This window comes from Equus asinus, chromosome 2, assembly GCF_041296235.1.
Source record: "Equus asinus isolate D_3611 breed Donkey chromosome 2, EquAss-T2T_v2, whole genome shotgun sequence".
Classification (NCBI taxonomy): Eukaryota; Metazoa; Chordata; class Mammalia; order Perissodactyla; family Equidae; genus Equus; species Equus asinus.
The window spans coordinates 27,907,464-27,931,736 of NC_091791.1; the positions used below are offsets into that span (position 1 = coordinate 27,907,464).

A 24,273-nucleotide genomic window follows, 5' to 3' on the forward strand; every position below is an offset into this window, starting at 1 on the left:
AAAGGCTTCCTAGGCCCTAAGTTGAGGGCCTTGACAAGGGTAACCAACAGTCTTGGTTTGCCTGAGACTTTCAGTACCAAAATGGGGACAGTCTGGGCAAACCAGGATTGTTAGTCACCCTAGCCTTGGTCCTTCCTCAGAGAAATTGAGCTAAGCTCTAGGAGCTCAGCAACCTACTCCAGGCTTCCTTGAGTTTGGCTTCCTCTCTGGGTTCCCTTTCCCGGCTGCTACCTGCACAGAAACAGGCACAAGTTTGGGAAGCAGAACGAGGTCTGTCAGCCTAGATCAAATAACCCTCTGCCTCCCCCTGAGGCCAAGCCAGTTCCCTCCTCCTTCTCCCTTGCTCCGTAACCCTGGACCCAGAGAACTACCCTCATCCATAATCCCAGTAGCCTCTGATGTGGCTGTGGGGTTGGCCAGGTCCCTGAAGTGGCTGTGTGGAAGCAGGCAGGCTCAAGAGGCCTGGGCAGCCAGGCTGAAGCAAACAGCAGCAGGTTTACCTTGTGAAGAGCAGCTGCACCATGTCTACTAGAGTGTGCTCTGCGGATTTTCTCAATAACTCTGCACAGGCAAAAACAAATAACACAGGTGTCATTACTTGCCGTGCTATTATCAGGAGGCTTCTCAGAGCAGACTCCCCTCCAAACCTTGTTTACTAAGGATTATGCCAAACTTATTAAAACCAGCTCCAGCTCAACCTGGCAGCCATAACTTCACTGGCCCACTAGGTGGCACTACTGGAGTCAGGAAAAAAAGGAGCACAAAGATGTGTTTTCAGGGGTTCAGGCTGGTGTCAATCCCAGAAACCCCAAGGGAGGGAGATTTGGTGCCTGGGCTGAGTCAGTCTTGGATCTATCCCAATTCCTGTCCTGGCACAATGAGCCAAGGTCTCTATTCTAGCTGTACAACAAACAGTCAAGTACAGAAACTTCTAGAACCCTATGGCTCCTCAAGATAGGGTGATGGAGAAGTCCTGAGTTTTCCATCTCTCTGGGGTTTAGGGACAGCATCCTGTATTCACACTTACGGACATTGTTCCCAGGAATGGTGGAGGGCCCAATATTTAAGCACTTACCACTGAGCCTCATTTCAAAGCAGATCCGGAAGCAAGACTGCATAATCTCACACACGGATTCATTGGTTAGGTGGGCACCCACTGGGGTCAGCAACAGAGTCCGCAGCACCTACCAGGAAGAAAGAGGAGATACTGTAATAAATAAGGCAGGCTGGATGAAGAGGGGTCCCTGAGAGGAGAGAAGCTGCCTCTTGTTCCTCTAGTCTCCCATGGAAGCTCTCAGGGGTGAGAAAGAGAGGGCAGCAAGAATGTTGACTTCGTTTCACTTGGTAGCGGGGTCTCCCAGGAGCTTGTCTTGGTAACTGTGTCTTTACTCTGCATGACCCTGACATAGTTCAGCACTCATTCCAGCCCTGGCCCATGAGCCCAACGGATGGATGGCATGAATAGTCTGCCAGAGGCACAAGTGTATTAAGGACTTCTGGTATTTGATATCAATTTATTTAAAACTTTTAATTATTTTCCTTAGAAAAAGCTTTTACTTTGGGTACCCGAGCTGCTTGTTTAGATACAAGGTAGCTCCCTAAGCCCCACTGGAGTCAAAACACAGCTTCATGCTGCCGAGAGACTTGAGTAAGCAGAGCTGGCAGCACCAGCTCCTGGCCATTAGCCTAATTGCTCTTCCCCTCCATTTACCTGAAGGATTTTCATCAGGACAACCTCATCGCTGGCAGGATCCGTGCCCACAAAACGGGCGTGGGTGACAGCATCTGCCATGTTCTCCATGCCCTCTGCTGTGCCCTCATGAGTAGGATCTGCTCCAGTGAAAAAGGAAAGACTAAACGATGTGGAGAGGAAAGAGAAAAAAGACAAGACATCCTATCTAGGGACTCCTTTAAGAGACTTTAGTTTTCTCCTCTCCAATTCCCTAACCCATGGCTCCTTGAGCTACCTGAGAATCTTTGCCCATAACCAGCTTTTACGAGCTCCTCAACACAAACTCCACTGTGTAAAACAGTGGTTCTCAAACTTAGACATTTATCAGAATCACTTGCAGGGCTTGTTAAACATACAAATTGCTGGGCCCACTCCTCAAATTTTTGATTTAGTAGGTCTAGAGTGGGTGCCTGAGAATTTGCATTTCTAACAAGATCCCAAGTGAAGTTAACACTGCTGGTCAGGGGTCCACACTTTGGGAATCACTGGTGTAAAGCCACTCAGCTCATAGAAGAAGGGCATGAAAATATAAGATTTTGGCCCCAGAGCAAGGGCCGAGTAGGACCAGAGCTTTGAATGCCAAGGTTGCCGCCTTTTTTTTTTCATGTGTTCTCTTTTAACACATCTCTCTCTGGTTGCTTTTGGAATTTTGTGTTCAGATGCAGCTGAGGTAGAGGAGTAGGCGGAAGAAACGGACAGTCATTGCTACTCAATACTCCTACCTGGGTGCCACATTACAGCAAATTAGAGACCTCCTCCTGCTTGGGTTTCATTCTTATTTAAAACAATATGACACGGGGCAAGAATCCTGTTACCAAGCTTAACTAAACAGGACTGGAGACTGGCTAATTGAGGGAGGGAGAATTTCAGCTCTGAATAAGAAGAGGGAAGAAGGTAGCTCAGACAACCAGCGCCATGCTGGAAGCTAACACAAATGCTGCTAAGGGGGAAACTCTGCTCCCATTCATATGTTAAATATCCACAAGGAGTAGCCAAAGAAGAGGGCTTCATCAAGGCCTACAAAAGTTCTGCAGAACTGCCTGGACTGCCCTTGAAAGGGGAGCATAAGTAGGAAAAAAAGGCAGGGATATGGCAAAGTTTTGTGAGTGACAAAGTTGCTCCAGAGGCGGTATGGTGTAACACAGGAGCACCTCCTAGTTTTAAGTAATGGGGATTAGAAAAAATTCTTACCATTTTCCCTTTCCTGGTACATGAAATTAACGGAGTCTCTGAGCCTAAAGTTCAGGGGATGGCTGAGAAATCAGAACATTTCTCTTGCAACAAAGAGCCAGAAGACTTTCATTAATTGTGAGGTTTTCATCTTTCTCTTCTGTCCCGCTGAGTCTCTGACACATAGTCAAAGACTCTCTTTGTCTTATTTACAGCATGCTCTACTCAGCATCAGGAGTGGCTAGAGGTCATGCAGAAGGAAGCCAATGTCATGATGATATTCAGTACATGGGGTGACGCAGCTCCTATCACCCTGACTCTTCATGTTTACCCCTATCAATACAGAAAATCCTATATTCTCAAGGCCCTTGCCTGAGTCCTCTCTCATAGCCCTGCCTGATGGTCCTTAATCAGGTCTCCAGGGTCCATAGCAGGAAATCCAGGTCCTTCTCAGTGTTGTGTAGTGTTTCAGAGCTTAGTGAATGGCAGCTTTGCTCCCACATCACAAGGCTCCTGTGGTCTGTTTCTTCCCCCTCTTTCAGTAATCTCCCTTGTTAAAGTAGCTTAAGCTCTACTGATTGTTATGTAGCTCTTATCCTCTGAACTTGAATGAAGTAGCAAAGTTAATTTTCTAAAAAGGCAGGTAAGAGTGATAGGTCTTTAGAATCACACGCAGGGCCTGCCAACAGGCCAGGCAATCAGCGGCACCAGGGTCTGGCAGTTGTGTGGGGCCAAACAAAAGGCTGGTCCTTGGAGCAGGACCTAAAATAATCCTAGAAGTCTTGGGTCACAGGATTGAGAGATGGAGGGTAGTTTCTTCTAGAAGGGTAGCCTAGACAAAAGATTGTTTAGCTTGGGCTCACTTAGCAGACCTTGTCTTCTCTGGGACCCCTTCCTTAGAATGTCCTCCTTTCCTGGCCAATCTGGAGGACACTGCAGGGAAATTTGCCAATCTCATCTCCTTTGCCTTCTGGCTTTCATACACTCCTTCCTGATCCTTTTCTCATGTCCACTGCAATCACCACCTCCAGCATTCTCTTTTCCCACCACAGGAAACTCCAATGACCAGCTGGCGTGAAGTCTCTAATGACCATCTTGTCTGCCAAGCCCAGGGAGGGGAGAGAGTAACACTGACAAGAGAAGGGAGGGAAAAGGCACAGTGGACAGCTGCTGGAGTCTGTGAAGAGAGATTACCTGCAGGTGGTGCTCAGGGCAAGGCTGGAAGTAGCTGGACCTGAATTTTGCTTAGAAAAATTATGAAGCTAGGACTAGAGTGTCTAGAGAGGCTGATGCACCTATTCAGAACCTAGTTGGCACCCAAGATTCCTGCTCAGGATCCTGAATGCTTCAGCTAAGCAAATCCAACTTTCTAGAAAGGGTTTTCTTGCCCTGAACTGAAGGCCATTTTCTTTCCTGGCTAGCTACAGTCTGAGCTGCCTCTTTTCTCGTCTCCCTACCTAGAAACAAAGACAGCTGCTTGTTTTCTATGTTCCTCACCCTTATACATGGGCTGGCAATAGGAGAAAAGGAATTCAGGATCCTGAGTAACAAGATCAACTAAAAAGGAATGCAAAAAAGACACCATAAACAAATTCAGAGATAAACATTTGGGTAAACATTGGATAAAATATTTGGGCTAGGGGCCGGCCTGGTGGCGCAGTGGTTAAGTGCGCACGTTCTGCTTCGGCGGCCCGGGGTTCGCTGGTTCGGGTCCCGGGTGCGGACATCGTGCTGCTTGGCAAGCCATGCTGTGGTGGGCGTCCCATGTATAAAGTAGAGGAAGACGGGCACAGATGTTAGCGCAGGGCCAGTCTTCCTCAGTAAAAAGAGGAGGATTGGCAGCAGATGTTAGCTCAGGGCTAATCTTCCTAAAAGAAAAAAATATTTGGGCTAGACTTGGAAAAAATATTTGTAATATTATGATAGATGATGGGTTAATGTCTCCACTATACAAAGAACTACAAATTGATAAGAAAAACAAACAAAAAACTCCATGAAAAAATAGGCAAAGGACAAGAAATTCAAATGTTCAACCTTGAGGAAATAAAAACAAGAAAATACCCAGTATTCATCCACCAAATTAGCACAAATAAAGAATACTGATAATATTCAGTGCTGGTGACAGGGTGGGGAAATGGAAACTCTCAAACATTACTGTTGGAAATGCAAATGCTGTAATCTTTGGGAAAGGAACTTGGTAGTACCCATGAAAATGTAATATGCACATAGCCTTTAATCCAGAAATTTCAAGTACAGGAATCTGTCATACAAAAGGAAAATTAATAAATAAGGATATATGAACAAAGATGTTTATTACAGCAGCATTTATGATGGCTCAAAATAGGAAACAGCCTAAATATTAAATATTAATCAATAAGAGAATGATTGAATGGTGTTATATCTATATGGAAATTATATGGCTACTAAAAAGAAAAAAAATCATACCAGGGGCTGAGGGGAGGGGGAAATGGTATATTATTGCTTAGTGGTTAGAGTTTCTTTTTGGCACGATGAAAAAGTTTGGGTAATAGATGGTGGTGACAGTTGCATAACTTTGTGAAATGTAACTAATGCCACTGAATTATATACTGAAAAATGACTAAAAAGGCAAATTTATATGTTTTTTTGGTGAGGAAGATTGTCAGTGAGCTAACATCTGCTCCCAATCTTCCTCTTTTTGATTGAAGAAGATTGTCACTGAGCTAACATCTGTGTCAATCCTCCTGTACTTTTTATATGGGATGCTGCCACAGCATGGCTTGATGAGCGGTGTGTAGGTCTGTGCCAAGGATCCGAACCTGTGAACCCTGGGCCTCTGATGCTGAGCGCATGAACTTAACCACTATGTCACTGGGCCAGCCCCTATTATACGCTTTTTTTACCACAATAAAAAAAGAATATACAAACTTATAGTTATAAGATTAATAAGTTCTGGGAATGTAATATACAGCATGGACTATAGTTAACAATACTGTATTATATATTTGGAAAGTTGCTAAGAGAGTAGATCCTAAAAGTTCTTATCATAAGAAAAAATAAATTTGTAATTATGTGAGGTGATAGATGTTAACTAAACTTATTGTGGTAATCATTTCCCAACATATACATATATCAAATCATTATGTTGTATACCTTAAATGAATAGAATGTTATATGTCAATTGTATCTCAATAAAACTGGGGGAAAAAATAAAAGATGGATAATTATATCATATATATCTTTCTAAGTTAACACTGCTAAGTGAAAAATGAAAATATATAGCACATAAGCCTATTTTTATTTCTTTTTTATAAAAAGTAGTGCTATTATATATATACTTATATACATGTAGAGAAAGGTATAGAAAGATTCGAACCACCCTGTTAACATTATTTACCTAAAGGAGGAGGAGGAGCATTCAGAAAGACGGAGGCAAGACCATTAACTTTTCTTTTAGACAACTTTTTATTGTTTATCTTAAAATAAGCATGCATTATATTTGAAAAATAACTAAAAATAAACCAAACCAAACCAAATTTCCAAGGGCACCATATCTTTAACTCCCTCCAAAGCACACACAAAAAAAACTAGAGTCCCAAGGAAACCTCCTCTCCCTCCCCACTTTGCACAACTTGAGTCAATTAGCATGATGAGTAACCAATAACAATCCTATTTCTCTTCTACAAAGAAATAGATGCTGGGAAAACTTTCCAGTATCACCAGCTCATTGCCCAAAGCCTGACCACCCCAGGAGAGGCAGGAAATGAAGTGCTGTGGTCATCTAACAAAGCTTGAGCTCTTACCTATGAGCGCATATGATAGGAACTTGTTGACAGAGGTGAGCGCCAGTCCAGTGATAGGGCCAGTGGTATCTTCAGAGCGAATCACTTCCAGAAATGGGCGAAGGAAAACATTGGGCTCAATTTCTGAGAGTTCTGCAAGAAAAGAAACAAGAATGAAGAGATGCCATCTAACAAAAAGTTAACCCTAGAAAAAGTCCCTTGTTCTCTGTGCCACGAGGCTAGAGCTCTTAGTAGCTGGGTCCATCTTCTTCTCACTGGATTACTTTGAATCAAATCCCAGACACTGTATCATTTTATCTGTAAAATGTTTAGTATGCAGCTCTAAAAGATTAAGCTTTAAAAACCATAGTATTATCACATTTAAAAAATTAACAATAAAAGGGTTAAGATGGGAAATTTTATGTTACATATATTTTATCACAATCTAAAAAAGTTAACACATTCCTTAATATCATCAAATATTGCTGGGTCAATTTTCCATGTCCATTTCACCACCCTCCCTAGTGATACACAGGCAAACCTCATCTTGAGTACAGCCAACATGGCCAAAGAGATCCCAGGATAAGCTGCTGCTGTCTTTATGTCTTTTGCTGTTATGGTCAAGGTCACTTCTCTTAGAGATAAAGAATGTAGCATATCCCAAGAAGATGAGGGAAGCTTTGAGGTTTACAGTCCTTTGCTGCAAAATAAGCCTAAAAAGAACAAAAGACTGCACAGTCCCTACTCACGGAGGCAGTTTACAATCTTGGAAGGTCCGAACCATTCTCCAGCCTCCTTTCTGCATAGAGCCAGCAGAGGGCTAACTGCCCTGAAGTGAAGGGGCAATTTATAATCTTTATTTTACAGACGAGAAAAGAAGTCTGAGATAAGATAGATGACTGGCCCCAAATCACACAGCTAATAAGAAGCAGAGCTGGGATATGAACCCAGTCTATATAAATGGTGCCAAAACTTGTAAAACCATTAGGTCTATTCTAACTAACTACTAGCACATACTCCTGAATTTAGAAGGTTTCATTCCAGGTCTAAGAAGCTACACTACACCAGACTTGCTCCCTACCCTACTCTGCCCAAGGTTTAATTTGTTTTCCTAGAGTCTTCTGTGCTTTCATCTTTCAGAACCAGCTCCCTAAAAGGCTTCCTAAATAAGACAGGAAGATTTAGGGACATGATCAAGGCTGCTTACCTTTAGAGACAAAAGGAAGCTAGGTTTCCTAAGCACTTTCATTTTCATGCAAATGCAGGGAGCTTCCCAATCAATTCCTACCACCTCTCTCTCTGGGTAAACATTCTCTGGGCCCGGCTGCTCCCCAGATTAGTGCTTTAATTAATTGGCAGATTGGGTAGCATTTTCCAAGTTTGTCTGTACAGTGATCACATCAGCTGTATAAAACCTGCTTCTCATCCCCCACAACCCCCACCTAGAGATGTACAATTTGTAGAAAAAAATCTAGAGAAAAACCTTTGTGTGTCTAAGGTGGTAGACGGTTGAGATGGAAGGAATAGAAATACTTGGAAAAACTGAAATATATAAAATGCTTTTTAAATGCACATTAAAAATTTAAAGTCATCTAGTCCTGCTGCTTTAGGAACATAACTGTATTACACATGATTTTGTCTGTCATTTAAAAAATGGTCATGTTTGGTATATTTGAGATATAAAAGTCTAGATGGAAAAAAATATTTGAGAGGCAGGACAGGGAACGGATTTTCAGAGCTTTCATCCAGTTGCAGTAATTATACTTGCTTCATGTCTTCCTTCATGGTGAATGACTAGGGCAATTTTACAGCCATGGTTTGACACTTCCAAGGCCATGTGCATTCTGCCTCTTTTGTTAAATTTTTTAATTTAGTAAAACTGACTCTTTTCTGGTATAGAGTTCTATAAACTTTAACACTTTTATAGATCCCTGTAACCACTGTGGCAACCAGGATACAGAACTATTTCATCACTCCAGAAAACTTCCTCCGTCATCCCTTCGTAGTCACACCCTCCCCCATCCCTAATCCCTGTCAACCACTGATCTGTTCTCCACCACCATAGTTTTATCGAGAAGGTCGTACAAATGGAGTCATACAGCATGTAATCTTTTGAGACTGGCTTCTTTCACTTAGCACGAAGCCTTTGAGGTTGTCTAACCTATTGCATAGATCAATAGTTTGCTTCCTTTTTATTGCTGAGTAGTATTCCCTTGCATGTCTGTACCAGAGTTTATCCATTCGCTAGTTAAAGGACATTCGGCTTCTCCAGTTTGGGGCAGTTATGAACAGAGCTGCTGTAAACATTTACATACAGATTTTGTGTGAAGAACATTGGTTTTCATTTCTCTAGGATAAACACCCAGGAGTGGGATTTCTGGGTCAAATGGTAAGTGTATGTTAGGCTTTATAAGAAACTGCCAAACTGTTTTTCAGAGTCTCTTTACCACTTTGCGTTCCCACTAGCAATGAGAATTCTAATTTCTCCACATCCTCTCCAATAATTGGTATTCTCAGTATTTTTATTTAAGCCATTCTAGTACATGGGTAGTGATATCTCTGTGTGGTTTAAATTTGCATTTCCCTAATGGCTAGTGACATAGAACATTTTTTGTGTGTGCTTATTTGCCATCCATGTATCCTTTTTAGTGACACATCTGTTCAAGTCTTTTGCCCATTTTTTCAATTGAATTGTTTTCGTACTGTTGAGTTTAGGGACTTCTTTATCTATTCTGGATTCAAGTCATTTATTGGCAATAAAATTATTTATAAATGTTACCTCCCAGTCTGTAACTTGTCTTTTCAGTCTCCTACCAGTGTCTCTCACTGAGCAGACATTTTTACTTTTGATGAAGTCCAGTGTATGAAGTTTTTTCTTTTGTGCATTGTGTTTTTGGTGTCATATCTAAGTACTCTTTGCCTGGGCCGGCCCAGTGGCGCAGCGGTTAAGTGAGCACATTCTGCTTTGGGGGCCCAGGGTTTGCTGGTTCAGATCCCGGGTGCGCACATGGCACCACTTGGCAAGCCTTGGTGTGGTAGGCGTCCCACATATAAAGTAGAGGAAGGTGGGCGTGGATGTTAGCTCAGGGCCAGTCTTCCTCAGCAAAAAGAGGAGGATTGGCAGCAGATGTTAGCTCAGGGCTAATCTTCCTCAAAAAAAAAAGTACTCTTTGCCTATTCCCAAGTCACAAAGATTTTTCCTATGTTTTCTTCTTAAAGGTATACAGATTTATGCTTTTTATTTACACTTATAATCTATTTTGAGTTAATTTTTGTATAACGTGCGAGGTTTACACCCAGGCTTTTTCTTGTATATGGATCTCCAATTGTGCCAACATGATTTATTTAAAAAAAAACAATCTTTTGGGGCTGGCCCGGTGGCATAGTGGTTAAGTTCACAGGCTCTACTTCAGTGGCCCGGGGTTCACTGGTTCGGATCCCGGGTGTGGACCTACGTACTGCTTATCAAACCATGCTGTGGCAGGCATCCCACATATGAAGTAGAGGAAGATGGGCATGGATGTTAGCTCAGGGCTAATCTTCCTCAAAAATAAATAAATTAATTAAAAAACAATATTTTCTCCATTGAGTTGTCTTTGCATCTTTGTCAAAAAACAGTTGGCTTTATGGGCCAGCCTAGTGGTGCAGCGGTTAAGTTCACACTTTCTGCTTCCGCAGCCCGGGGTTCACCGGTTCAGATCCTGGGTGTGGACCTATGCACCGCTCATCAAGCCATGCTGTAGCAGGCATCCCACATATAAAGTAGAGGAAGATGGGCACAGATGTTAGCTCAGTGCCAGTCTTCCTCAGCCAAAAAGAGGAGGATTGGTGGCAGATGTTAGCTCAGGGCTAATCTTCCTCAAAAAATAAATAAATAAATAAAATAATAACATAATAACATAAAATAATAAATAAATAAATCTGCTTTATTTGTGTGAGTCTCTTCTTGGTTCTCTGTTTTGTTCCATTGATCTGTGGTCTAACTCTCTGACAGTACCACACCATCTGGATTCCTATAGCTATACACCATCTGGATTCCTATAGCCATATTCTAAGTCTTAAAATCAGGTAGTGTGATTCCTCCAACTTCATTCTTTTTTCAATACTGTTTTCAGTATTCTAATTTCTTTGCCTTTCCATTTCAATTTTAAGAAAAACTTGTCTGTATTTACAAAAAATCTTGTTGGGAGTTTGACAGGAATTACAGTGATTCTATAGATCAGTTAGGGGAGAAATGACATTTTTACTATGTTGTGTCTACCAATCCATGCACATGGTATGTCTCTCCATTTATTTAGATCTCCTTGATTTCTTTCATCAGTGCATTGTAGTTTTCAGCATACAGGTTCGGTATATATTTTGTTAGATTTATACCTAAATATTTAATTTTATTCGGAGTGTTTGTAAATGGTATTGTGTTTTAATTTCAGTTTCCACATGTTCATTGTTCATATATAGAAATGTGATTGATTTGTGTATCGACTTTGTAACCTGCAACCTTACTAAACTCACTTATTAGTTCTAGGATTTTTTTCATAGATTCCTTGGGGTTTTCTACATAGACAATTACGTTATCTGCAAATACACTGACAGTTTTATTTCTTCCTTTCCAATTTACATGCCTTTTTTGTTTTCTTTTCTTGTCTTATTGCACTGGCTAGGACTTCCCAGACTATGAAAGTAGACATCTTGCCTTGTTCTTTTTATATATTGCTAGACTTGATTTGCTAATCTTCTGCTTCTTAAGATAGAAGAATTCAATGTGGCATTGAGAGGCTTGGAGAGAGCAGGAGTGATACCATACAGAGGCTTGGACAAAGTTCCATCAAGAACTCTCTGGAGGAATTTAAAATTATGGACTAAGAACAGTTTAGTGGATACCAGGGGAAAGGTGGGGTGGGGGGTGGGCACAAAGGGTGAAGTGGTGCACCTACAACACGAATGACAAACATTAATGTACAACTGAAATTTCACAAGATTGTAACCTATCATTAACTCAATAAAAAAAAAAAAAGAAAAACAAAGAACTCTCTGGAGGCATACACAGCATACAATCCAGTCAGTGGACAAGGGATCATTAGCCTCACTGCTACCAATAGCCAGGCATATGATACTCAAGTTCATCTGTCAAATTAGGTAGTTGGAATCTATGATTACTAAAATCCATTTATTCTAGAACTTCCATTCTGTGAGTCAACACTTTATGGAAACTTAGTGATGGAAAACTAGAAGGGGTGGACTTTTTAATGAGCCCCCAGGAAGCTTTACTATCACCCTCACTCCTCAACCCTCTAAAAAAAGAGAATCACGGTATATAAAATTAACTTTCCCAAAAGAGTTTGGTCTAGGCAGAATTGGAGTTTTGCTCTCTAGGTTCAACTGCTGATTGCTAGGAGCATCAGAGAAGCTTCAACAGGAAGAACTCCTGTAGCTTTTGGTGGTGAGGAGGGGACACAGCAGGGGAGGTTGTGCTCCTAGCAGGGCACCATTAGTAAGAACATTTCTGATTTAAGGGGTACCTCTTTGTAAACACATAGTTTAAAAAAAAACAAAACTAGAATTTTGATTCATAATCCTGGTAAGGATTATGATGGTCCTCTAGAATACTGCTTCTCAAACTATCTGTGGTGAAGGGCCAGAATTTTTTTTTTTTTTTTTTTAAAGATTTTATTTTTTCCTTTTTCTCCCCAAAGTCCCCCCGGTACATAGTTGTATATTCTTCGTTGTGGGTTCTTCTAGTTGTGGCATGTGGGACGCTGCCTCAGCGTGGTCTGATGAGCAGTGCCATGTCCGCGCCCAGGATTCGAACTAACGAAACACTGGGCCGCCTGCAGCGGAGCGCGCGAACTTAACCACTCGGCCACGGGGCCAGCCCCAGGGCCAGAATTTTTTTTATGTCAATCCATTGCAGACCCATAGTTTTATAAATAAACTAATTACTAGAAAATGCAATTTAAAAAACAAAGACATAATACAAACTCCACTTTATTATTAGAATAAACATACAAAAAGTTACTTGGCAAGATGTTATAAAAATTTCTAAATGCTTTCTCTCAATTTCTGTATACACCCCACAGTGTACCAACCAAGGAGCAGTTTGTGAACCTGAAACCATGTAGAGATTATACTTCGAGTAATAGTGCTCTACAAAACTAAGCCATAATTTTCAACTAGCCATTCCAAAAAATCCTCCAAATCCTAGGATATTATAGTTAAAATAGGTCCTCAAAATAATTTACGAATAAGGTAGTAATTAAGATTTAGGGAAGTTAAGTAAGTTGTACAATGCCACAAATCAGTTAGTGTTAGAACCGGGACTAGAAGTTGAGAGCACTAGGCAAAAACATGGGCTTTACAGTAGGGTTCAAATCCCAGTTCTGCAACTTAATGGCTATGTGATAGACAGTAAACTTTTCTAAGCCTGATTTTATCACCTGTATAGTGGGTGTTAGAGAATTAAAATAAATTACATTTAAAAATAAATAACAGCAGCTAACATTTATTGAGCTTATACTATGTACAGGCACTGTGCTCAACAATTTACACACATTATCTCATTTAATCCATGTAAAACGTGGTACAATGCATAGAATAAAGTAAATGTGCAATAAATATAACTAAGATATTATTATTCGAGTGTTTTTTTTTTTGAGGAAGATTAGCCCTGAACTAACATCCACCGGCAATCCTCCTCTTTTTGCTGAAGAAGATTGGCCCTGAACATCTGTGCCCATCTTCCTCTATTTTTCATAGGTGGGACGCCTGCCACAGCATGGCTTGATAAGCAGTGTACAAGTCTGTGCCTGGGATCCGAGTGGGCAAACCCCAGGCCACCCAAGTGGAGCGTGTGAACTTAACTGCTACCCCACCGGGCCAGCCCCTATTCGAGACTTTTTAGCTCTAGAGTCCCGGTCCAGTGTTCTTAACACTGAAAGTTATTTTTTAAGATTTAAGTAAATTCAAAAACTTCAAAGGTAAGCCTTCTATCATTGACTACTGAACCTTAAAAGGGATACAAGTTAAATAAATACCAAGATAACTGGTGGTTGTTATTTATGTATGGTGCAATTTGGGATAGCTCTTTTAAATTCTGAGAGTTTCAGTTTTCTCCAAGGTACACATAGTTATCAGAGAAAGGAAAAAACTTCCTTTTTTAAATGAATGATTGAAGTATTTATCCTCTTTTTAGAAGAGAGAAAAATAACAATAATAGCAGCTACCGTTTATTACTTTGTGCCATGTCATGCGCTAAGCACTTTATATACCTTCTCTCTTCATAATTATCCCTATTTTGAAGACGAAAATGAGACTTAGAAAGGATAAGTAGATCTACTCACCCGCTAAGATCATACAACTAGCAAGTGTTGGAAATGGGAATCAAATCCATGTTCATCTGTCCCCGGCCATTTGACTCTACTACTTCCTATGACGCCAGAACAGAAAAGTTTCTGGTGTTCTACCTACTGGCTCGGCCTGCCTGGGGACTGAGATTCAATTGTCTAGACCTTCTTTTTTTTTTTTTTTTGGGCTTATAATTTGCTTTTTTTTTTTTTTTTTTATTAATGTTATGATGGATTACAAGCTTGTGAAATTTCAGTTGTACATTTTTGTTAGTCATGTTGTGGGTACACCACTTCCCCCTCCGTGCCCTCCCCCCACCCCCCCTTTTCCCTGGTAACCACCGATCAGATCTCCTTCTCAATATACTACTTTCCACCTATGAGTGGAGTCATATAGAGTTCGTCTTTCTCTGACTGACTTATTTCGCTTAACATAATGCCCTCGAGGTCCATCCACATTGTTGTGAATGGGCCAATTTCGTCTTTTTTTATGGCTGAGTAGTATTCCATTGTGTATATATACCACATCTTCTTTATCCAATCATCAGTTTCTGGGCATGTAGGCTGGTTCCACGTCTTGGCTATTGTAAATAATGCTGCGATGAACATAGGGGTGCAACGGACTCTTGAGATATCTGATATCAGGTTCTTAGGATAGATACCCAGTAATGGGATGGCTGGGTCATAGGGTATTTCTATTTTTAACTTTTTGAGAAATCTCCATACTGTTTTCCATAGTGGCTGTACCAGTTTGCATTCCCACCAACAGTGTATGAGGGTTCCTCTTTCTCCACAACCTCTCCAACATTTGTCGTTCTTGGTTTTGGATGTTTTTGCCAATCTAACAGGGGTAAGGTGATATCTTAGTGTAGTTTTGATTTGCATTTCCCTGATGATTAGCGATGATGAACATCTTTTCATGTGTCTATTGGCTATATTCATATCTTCTTTTGAGAAATGTCTGTTCATGTCCACTGCCCATTTTTTGATCGGGTTGTTTGTTTTTTTGTTGTTAAGCAGTGTGAGTACTTTGTATATTATGGAGATTAACCCTTTGTCGGATAAGTGGTTTGTAAATATTTTTTCCCAATTAGTGAGCTGTTTTTTCGTTTCAATTCTGTTTTCCCTTGCCTTGAAGAAGCTCTTTAGTCTGATGAAGTCCCATTTGTTTATTCTTTCTATTGTTTCCCTCAACTGAGGAGTTACAGTGTCCGAAAAGATTCTTTTGAAACTGATGTCAAAGAGTGTACTGCCTATATTCTCTTCCAAAAGACTTATTGTCTCAGGCCTAATCTTTAGGTCTTTGATCCATTTTGAGTTTATTTTGGTGTGTGGTGAAAAAGAATGGTCGATTTTCAGTCTTTTGCATGTGGCTGTCCAGTTTTCCCAGCACCATTTGTTGAAGAGACTTTCTTTTCTCCATTGTAGGCCCTCTGCTCCTTTGTCGAAGATTAGCTGTCCATAGATGTGTGGTTTTATCTCTGGGCTTTCAATTCTGTTCCATTGATCTGTGGACCTGTTTTTGTACCAGTACCATGCTGTTTTGATCACTGTAGCTTTGTAGTATGTTTTGAAATCGGGGATTGTGATTCCGCCGGCTTTGTTTTTCTTGCTCAGGATTGCTTTAGCAATTCGTGGTCTTTTGTTCCCCCATATGAATTTTAGGATTGTTTGTTCAATTTCTGTGAAGAATGTTCTTGGGATTCTGATTGGGATAGCATTGAATCTGTATATTGCTTTAGGTAGTATGGACATTTTAACTATGTTTATTCTTCCAATCCATGTGCAAGGAATGTTTTTCCATCTCTTTATGTCATCGCCTATTTCTTTCTGTCTAGACCTTCTTCAGAAGAGTAAGAGTTGCCTGAGTCCTTCAGGAGAAAGGTGCCATGATGCTGCTCATAGTAAGCAGGCTGAGTAATTTCACAACCAAGGAGATACCTGATACCCCTGCCAAGCAGCCAAAATACCCACCCTGGAAGGCTGTCAACCTCAAGGCACAAACAGTCCAGTAAACAGAATGCAGATCAGGAAGAGGGTTGCTCTAAAGGTAACTGGTTCATGTTCTAAGATGGGAAGAAAAAAAGGAATGTGTACAAAAAGGAGGGGAAATTCAACTCCCCATTGGAGAAAGAAGACTTGGGATCCTTCTAGGACTAGGCCACCCACTTCTAAAATCAAATTCAGGTCCAACTTCTGGCTAGTCAGTGATGAATAAGAACAATTACAACAAGAATTATTAAATTCTGGAGAAGCTCATAGGCTGCTTCAACACAAAGCAAAGTGAAGCCCTTTAGAGACGTCTTAGTGGTCTTCTGTCCATACTCTGCTCAATACTAGTGAGCAGGGAGCTCAACTCCCTATATTATGACATTAAGACAGAGACGTCTCACTTTGGCCCAATGCCAGTCTGAGAATCTGCAGATGTTCCCCAAGTCTCCTGCCTTCTCAGATAAGGAGGTGATCTGTCCAAAAGGGGATGAATCCTTACACTGTTTTCTCTTTTCATGTCAGAGCTGCGACCCTCTCTGATAATCTATGTCTAAGGCCTCAACATGTAGCCTCAAGCACTGCCCTTAGACAAAAGGGAACACTCTCTTCCTAGCCTACAGGGGAGCAGTCACCATCCTCCCAGGAGGCTTGTGGTCTCCAGCTTGCAACAGCCTTTTCTCATTTGGCCAGCACTGGGCTGGCACATTCCTGAGCCAAAATGCACACATAAGCTGCTTTCCCTGGTAGCGAAGCTCTTCACTCCTGAGTGACTCTTATCAGGGGCAGTTGGGCATTCTCAATTGGATTACGCTGACAAGGAAAAAGGCCTGTGGTATATTATTTCAACACCACTTGGTTTCAGAAATGCCTGTCTCGACTCTTTTGCCCTCAGAGCCTACTTCTCCCTTCTTGCCTACTAGAGGGTCACTAGCCTGCTCCCATCCTAGCTCTTCATCCTGCAAATATTGGCTCATGTTCCTGGAGACAGAATATCGGCATTCACAAGGTGGATCACGTATAACAGACTAATAAATCAGAGCATGGTAAAAACAGAAGTCTAGTTCATTTACCCCTCTTGACATTTCTGTATCCAGAGAAACAGGACAAAATTATTTGAGCATAAAAGCTTTTTGGTTTTTGGCTTTTCTGTCTATGCCTGCACATTCCATTTTAGAAGAAAGTGTTAGGTCCTTATACTCTACTTTTCTGACTATGCTATACCCAGGAATATTTCTTGTGAAAGTGAAACTAAGATTGAGAACAATCTGCAAATGGAATTTTTGAGATACTTGAAGTTCAGTAGGAAGGAGTTGTGCTCTTTTTGGTCACTAGGGAACCTAAAGAGCAGTGATCCAAAGGATGAAAAAACTAAACTTTGGTGAAGCCAGAAGCCTCTGGAATATCTGCCTCACCTTTATTTCCAGACCTTGAATGGTCTGGTGGGGATTTAGGCTTGATGTCAGGAACTGACTTGAGAGAAGACTGCTAAAGGGCAGCTCTCAAAGAATGTATTACCTAGTCTGGACTTAAGGGTCCAACCCAGATAAGCTTTTGCAAGTCTGTCCTATAAAACAGGAGAAATGAAATAAAGAAATGTACTAGGCCCAGTCTTGGTCTGTCACTAACTATGTGACCTTGTGCAAAACACTTCACTTCTGTAGGCCATAGTTTCCTCAACTAGAGGGTTTTCCTGAGGAAGGTGGTGGTGGTAGTAGTTTAACTAAATTCTACAAGGCTCCTTTAGATCCCTAAAACTTAGTGTAAATGCAAAGTACAGTTTGGGAGTAAATGCACATGAATACAGTCTGTTACAAAGGTAGCCTGGTGGGAAAGTAAGCCTAATTTGTTTGTCTAAGCTCCTGACAGTGGATCCTCTTTTTTCAGCTATCATCCAACAGTTTCCCAGATCTGTTTCTTTTTCTCAAACAAATGCTTAGTTTCTTAAGGTACCTTTAGACTGGTGGGGCAGCAAGTGGGGTGGGGGAGACATTATCTTTGATATTATGACCCTTTAAGAGACAAAGTATGGTGATGGCTTAATCACTACCACATCCAGGTACAAAGTGGGTCCATGGGTCCACCCAGGGCCAGCAGTAGAAGATAACAGTACCAACCACCTTACCCTAAGAAAGGCAAATTATTTCTAACACTTGATCCTTTAAAAACTCTTTGGGAAATATTCATTTTTCAGGCTGATTTATCCCTTAAAGGCCAACCCAACCTGTTTTTATAACTCAAGAAACCAAACCTTTACTCTTTCTCTGATTAAACATGAACCATTTCTGAACCTATGCATCTTGGGCTTTTACTGAAAGTCTGAAAACCTTAAGGATTAGAAACCACAATTTTATATTTTCCCCTAAGCTGTCTTTGATGAGTATATTGTAGAAGGTCACGTTCATGAGGTCTCAACCTAAGCCAGAGATGACATAAGAACCTCCTCTTCCCTAGATATCTGACCCAAAAATGTTCAAGATGACCAAGAAAGAAAAGGGTTTTTGGTATTTACATATGCTATCTGGCTCAAGCACTTTGTCGGGACCTTGGTCACCTCTCTGGCCCTATAGCAGGTGCACCTCTCCTTACGGAGAGGGCAGGAAGAAGACGTATCTTTTTCAGGATTGAAAACCCTGAGAGCACACAGAGCCCATAGCAGACTGCTTTCAGTAAATCTCTGCTCCTGAAATCTTCACTTTTACCATCTTCTCCTTGTTGAGTAGGGCCACCCTGGTCTGCCTAAAGTCAGATTTAGCCTTCACTTTCAGAAGATAAGACAAATACTTAAAGGCAGCATACATATGGGAAAATAGTTTATTGCATGACTTTCTCCAATATGATGCATGAATCCTGACTGGAAGAGAAATGTGCATTCCTGCTAAATAGCCAGTTTAGATTGCTGCTAGGAGCTGCTATTTACCATCCTGACAAGAAGAATCTCATTCCATCACCCAGGACAGCAATCTTAATTTGCCTCAGACATCAGCAACAGCTACATGGATTATTAAGCCCAATTATTATACATAGATTATTTATTTTATCCTCCCAATAACCTTGAGAAATAGTATTACTGTCCCCGTTTTACAGATAAGGAAACCAAGGCTCTAAGAGGTTAAGTGACTTGCCCAAGGTCACACAACAAGTGGAAGAGGTAGAATTTAAACCCAGGTCTGTTCTGGACTCCAAATCAATGCTCTTAAACACTGCATTATGTTCTTAAATATGCCATGCTATTGCTACCGGTTTACTACTAGATATATTAACTACATGACTTGGATGGCAAATAAAAATTTAAGGCTCAACTATCCTAGAATTGAAGTTTCTTCTGCACCTTTCTTCCTCCTAACCAATGACTAAATACTGTTAGTTATTGATTTTAGTACAGCCACACGAATTAAGCATCAGGTTTGCCCAGGTTCCCTTCGAATCCAATAGGAAGAGTGAGGCCCCTTTGACAAGGTTGGGAGGGCTAAATGAGGCCTACAGGGACTGGCCTCAAACATATCTCAGAGGCCCGAGGACAGACTGATCCATCTGTCTTACTGAAAGCACATGTCTGATGTGTATCAACTCTAAACACTAGTTCTCTTCCTTCTAGAGGAAATCGGCACATATTGAAAGGAAAGCAATTAGGTTGTAACACACAGGCAAACCAGAGCTGCTGTGGTCCTTTACTCTGCCTTGCTGTTTTCTGCATGCATTGCATGAGACCAAGCCCAAACTTAAGCAGGTAATTTGAAAGCCCAGGAGAAATTAAAAACTTCTGTGGCTATACTTTAAAATAGAACAATTCACCCCAGCTTCATGCAGTCATTACACTTGGAGCTACTTTTTCAATCCAAATTCCTCTTGTAGTTTAGTAAAAAAATTTGTTGTTCGACGGCAGCAAGAAGAGAAGACAATTACAGATTTATTATCAATTACCACCCTCTCAGGTCTCCTCTAGGGGCCTGATGGAAAGTAAAAGAAAATAAAAAAGAACTAAATTCTGAATTGACAATAGCAAAGTCTACATATGATGGAAAAGACTGAATCAATAGCCAAAGCTTTTGAAGAAGAATCAGAGAATCCCTAAAGAACATCAATTATTTGGGACTGGTAAACAACATCTCCAGGTCCCTTAAGTGCACAGAATCCTACTTATTCACCTTTCTCCAACAGCTGGAAATGGTTTCTACAGCAGCATATCACAAATTCTTAGAGACACTAAGACTGAGGAATCTTATTCTACCTTAGCCACCCTTTGTGCTAATGGGCTCAAGAACTTCATGATAAGGGACATTTCCCATTTTACTGATGGGGAAAACAAAGGCATAAAAAATGTAACCCATAAGGGCCAGGACAAGTACTCCAACCACTTGCCATTGTTGCCTCTAAAGACACGTTTGTGAGCTGGAGAATGAACAAATAAAGTTTACGGGAGCAGCAGTACTCTGAGAAGTCACATGTTATTTGCTCTGAAACGTGCCCAGAGAATCTTTAAGACAGCTGAATCTGGAAGAGCAATCCTAAAATGGTTGGGAAAAAACTTGAGAAAACATGGGACAGAACCCAAGTTCAGCCAACACCTGTTCCTCCAACGATGTCTGTCTATCTCTCTCTCTCTTTCTGTCTCTCGTTTTATCCCAACTGCACACAATACAAAAGCTGCATTATACTGGTAAAGTTGCATTCCAGCCTAGAGTGCGCAGTTAATGTTTTTTACAGCCCACATGCCTCCTTGTGATGGATGACCACTTTATAATGAAATACTTCATGTTCAAACAACTTATAAATAGTGAGTGTTCTATTACATGGCTTTCAAAACAAACCCAAATTCAGAAAGACCCAGAAAGAAACAAGGATGACTCCTGAAAAGAGAGGAGGAAATTAAGAGAGAATCCTCTGTAATGCCTTCATTCCTAAGGAAGGTTCAGTCCTAAGGAGAATTTGGTATCTAAAAAGGCACTGATTTCAACAAATAATGTTAGAACAATTGGACATCCATATACAAAAAAATAAGCCTGGATGTAAACCTCACACATTATACAAAACTTAACTCAAAATTGATTATAAGTGTAAATGAAAAGCATAAATCTATATACCTTTTAGAAGAAAACATAGGAAAAATCTTTGTGACTTGGGATTAGGCAAAGAGTACTCAGATATGACACCAAAAGCACAATGCACAAAAGAAAAAACTTCATACACTGGACTTCAGAAAAGTAAAAATGTTGGGGCTGGCTGGGTGGTGCAGCGGTTAAGTGCGCACGTTCCACTTCGGTGGCCAGGGGTTCGCCGGTTCGGATCCCAGGTGCAGACATGACACGGCTCATCAAGCCACGCTTTGGTAGGCGTCCCACATATAAAGAAGAGGAAGACGGGCATGGATGTTAGCTCAGGGCCAGTCTTCCTCAGCAAAAGAGGAGGACTGGCAGGAGATGTTAGCTCAGGGCTAATCTTCCTCAAAAAAAAGTAAAAATGTCTGCTCAGTGAGAGACACTGGTAGGAGACTGAAAAGACAAGTTATAGACTGGGAGGTAACATTTATAAATAATTTTATTGCCAATAAATGACTTGAATCCAGAATAGATAAAGAAGTCCCTAAACTCAACAGTACGAAAACAATTCAATTGAAAAAATGGGCAAAAGACTTGAACAGATGTGTCACTAAAAAGGATACATGGATGGCAAATAAGCACACACAAAAAATGTTCTATGTCACTAGCCATTAGGGAAATGCAAATTTAAACCACACGGAGATATCGCTACCCATGTACTAGAATGGCTTAAATAAAAATACTGAGAATACCAATTATTGGAGAGGATGTGGAGAAATTAGAATTCTCATTGCTAGTGGGAACGCAAAGTGGTAAAGAGACTCTGAAAAACAGTTTGGCAGTTTCTTATAAAGCCTAACATACACTTACCATTTGACCCAGAAATCCCACTCCTGGGTGTTTATCCTAGAGAAATGAAAACCAATGTTCTTCACACAAAATCTGTATGCAAATGTTTACAGCAGCTCTGTTCATAACTGCCCCAAACTGGAGAAGCCGAATGTCCTTTAACTAGCGAATGGATAAACTCTGGTACAGACATGCAAGGGAATACTACTCAGCAATAAAAAGGAAGCAAACTATTGATCTATGCAATAGGTTAGACAACCTCAAAGGCTTCGTGCTAAGTGAAAGAAGCCAGTCTCAAAAGGTTACATGCTGTATGACTCCATTTGTACGACCTTCTCGATAAAACTATGGTGGTGGAGAACAGATCAGTGGTTGACAGGGATTAGGGATGGGGGAGGGTGTGACTACGAAGGGATGACGGAGGAAGTTTTCTGGAGTGATGAAATAGTTCTGTATCCTGGTTGCCACAGTGGTTACAGAGATTTACATATGTATTAAAATTCATAGAACTGTATACTAAGAAAAGTCAATTTTACTACAGTCATGTGTGGCATAATGTTTCAGTCAATAAAAGACTGCATATATGAAGGTGGTCCCATAAGATTAGTACCATATAGCCTAGGTGAGTAGTAGGCTATGCTATCTAGGTTTGTGTAAGTATATTCTATGGTGTTTGCACAAGGACAAAATCACCTAACGATACATTTCTCAGAACTTATCCCCATTGTTGACACGTGACTGTATATCATTATTAAAGGAAAAAAGGTATTGAAAGAATCTTAGTCTATGAATCTCAGTCTGGCTCATGTGAAGAATGTCATCCACATGATGCAGCCCAATACCAGGCCTTGGCTTCCAAAACTGAGATCTGAAGATATCCAGATTACGTTTAAAGGAATGGCCACCCATAAAGGTGGACCTGAACTCAGAAACACCCTTTTTCCTCGAGGGTTTGTGGAAAGTCTAGACTGGCATAGAGAGCCTATTTCTTCTCTCCCTGGGCTCTTCTAACCAATATTAGAAAAGATTTGGAATTGGAACCTATTTTTTCGAAATCTTCAGTTGAAGCAGCCCTGTAAAGACAGATCATGCTTCTGTCAACTTCAACCCACTGAGCATGGTTAGAGAAACTACTGCTTTGGTACATTAAGTCATCTGGCTTTGGGAGCCCACACCCCCAACCTTCAGGTTCTTGCTTTAACCTTTGGCCCATGAGAATTAGTTCCCCAAGGCCTAGGTATGATAGAGGCATTAAAAATATAGAGAAAGAATTTACCAGGGCATAATTTATCTCCCATAATATTTGACACACAGGATACCAAATCCTACCCAGCTAAAGGCCGTTGGCAATATTAATGTCACTAACAGAAGTGCTGACTTCTACTGCACACAGCTTCAAGGAGAAAAGGTCGGGGGATAAGAAGCAAGGGTGAGGAGGGGCTTTCGTCTGGCACACGGACTTACTGCACGCTCAGGAAGTATTTGGGCCACCAAAGGCCCCTGTCCTATATGAAGATGTTCATTTACCTGCTTTAAATGTACCAAGCCACAGTATATACCACTATGTAGCCATATCCTGAAAAAGTCTCTAATCCAGCATCCATTAGATTAGGTCTAAATTCTGCTGGCCAAGCCCCAGCTTCTCAGGGGGCTGGCACCAAATAGGGAGGCTGGAGTAGGGTTTCAAACACCTGTTTCAGCTTTTTAAGTGTCCGATTCAGGCCACTGTGCTCTGGCAGCAGGGACCCTGGTGATGTGGGTTGTCTTCTCCTGCCAAATCCTCAACTTAAAGAGCCTAGTCCCTCAGAAAAGGAAAAGATAGACTGGGGGGTATAGCTACTTTGAAGAACTGTTTCTTTTAAAGTTAAATACACATCTACTCTATGATCCAACAATTTCACTCAAGTTTTTATCCAAGAGAAACTAAAACACACATTCACAAAAAGACTTGTAGAGGAGTGTTTATAGCAGCCCATTCATAATAGACAAAAAACTGGAAACAATCCAAATGTCTTTCAAAAAGAGAAGAGTAAATTCTCTTATGGTTTATCCATAAAATTGAATACTACTCAGTAAAACAAACAAATCAAAACAAAACTAGTAATACATGCAGCAACATGAATGAATTCCAAAAACATGCCAAGTGAAAAGAAGCTAGATACAAAAGAGTATATCCTGCATGATTCCATTTATATGAAATCCAAAAACAAGACCAATCTATGGTAGAACACAGAAAGTAGTTTTTTGGGGAGGGAGGGAGAGGGTAACTTAAACGGGGCATGAGGAAACTTTCTAGGGTGACAAAAATGTTCTATACCTAAGGTCTGCGCATTTTAATGTATGTTAATTATATCTCAGTTAAAAGAAAAAAACAAAAGGGGGCTGTGGGCTTG

At 40.9% G+C, this 24,273-nt stretch overlaps 1 protein-coding gene across 20 annotated transcripts in view; it reads right to left on the reverse strand.

Moving 5' to 3' along the window:
* The window catches only part of GBF1 (golgi brefeldin A resistant guanine nucleotide exchange factor 1), a 128,356-nt gene that overhangs the window by 24,114 nt on the left and 79,969 nt on the right, over window positions 1-24,273 (reverse strand). For 19 of the 20 annotated variants that reach the window (XM_014851764.3, XM_070484302.1, XM_070484304.1 and 16 more), the window contains 4 exons: window positions 6,685-6,816; window positions 1,712-1,830; window positions 1,076-1,184; window positions 501-561 (listed from right to left, as the gene is read on the reverse strand). In XM_014851764.3, coding sequence (XP_014707250.3) covers window positions 501-561; window positions 1,076-1,184; window positions 1,712-1,830; window positions 6,685-6,816 — 421 coding nt within the window. Of the gene's footprint in view, window positions 1-500; window positions 562-1,075; window positions 1,185-1,711; window positions 1,831-4,577; window positions 4,771-6,684; window positions 6,817-24,273 lie in introns of all 20 variants that reach the window. The other variant, XM_070484361.1, reaches the window with a different exon arrangement.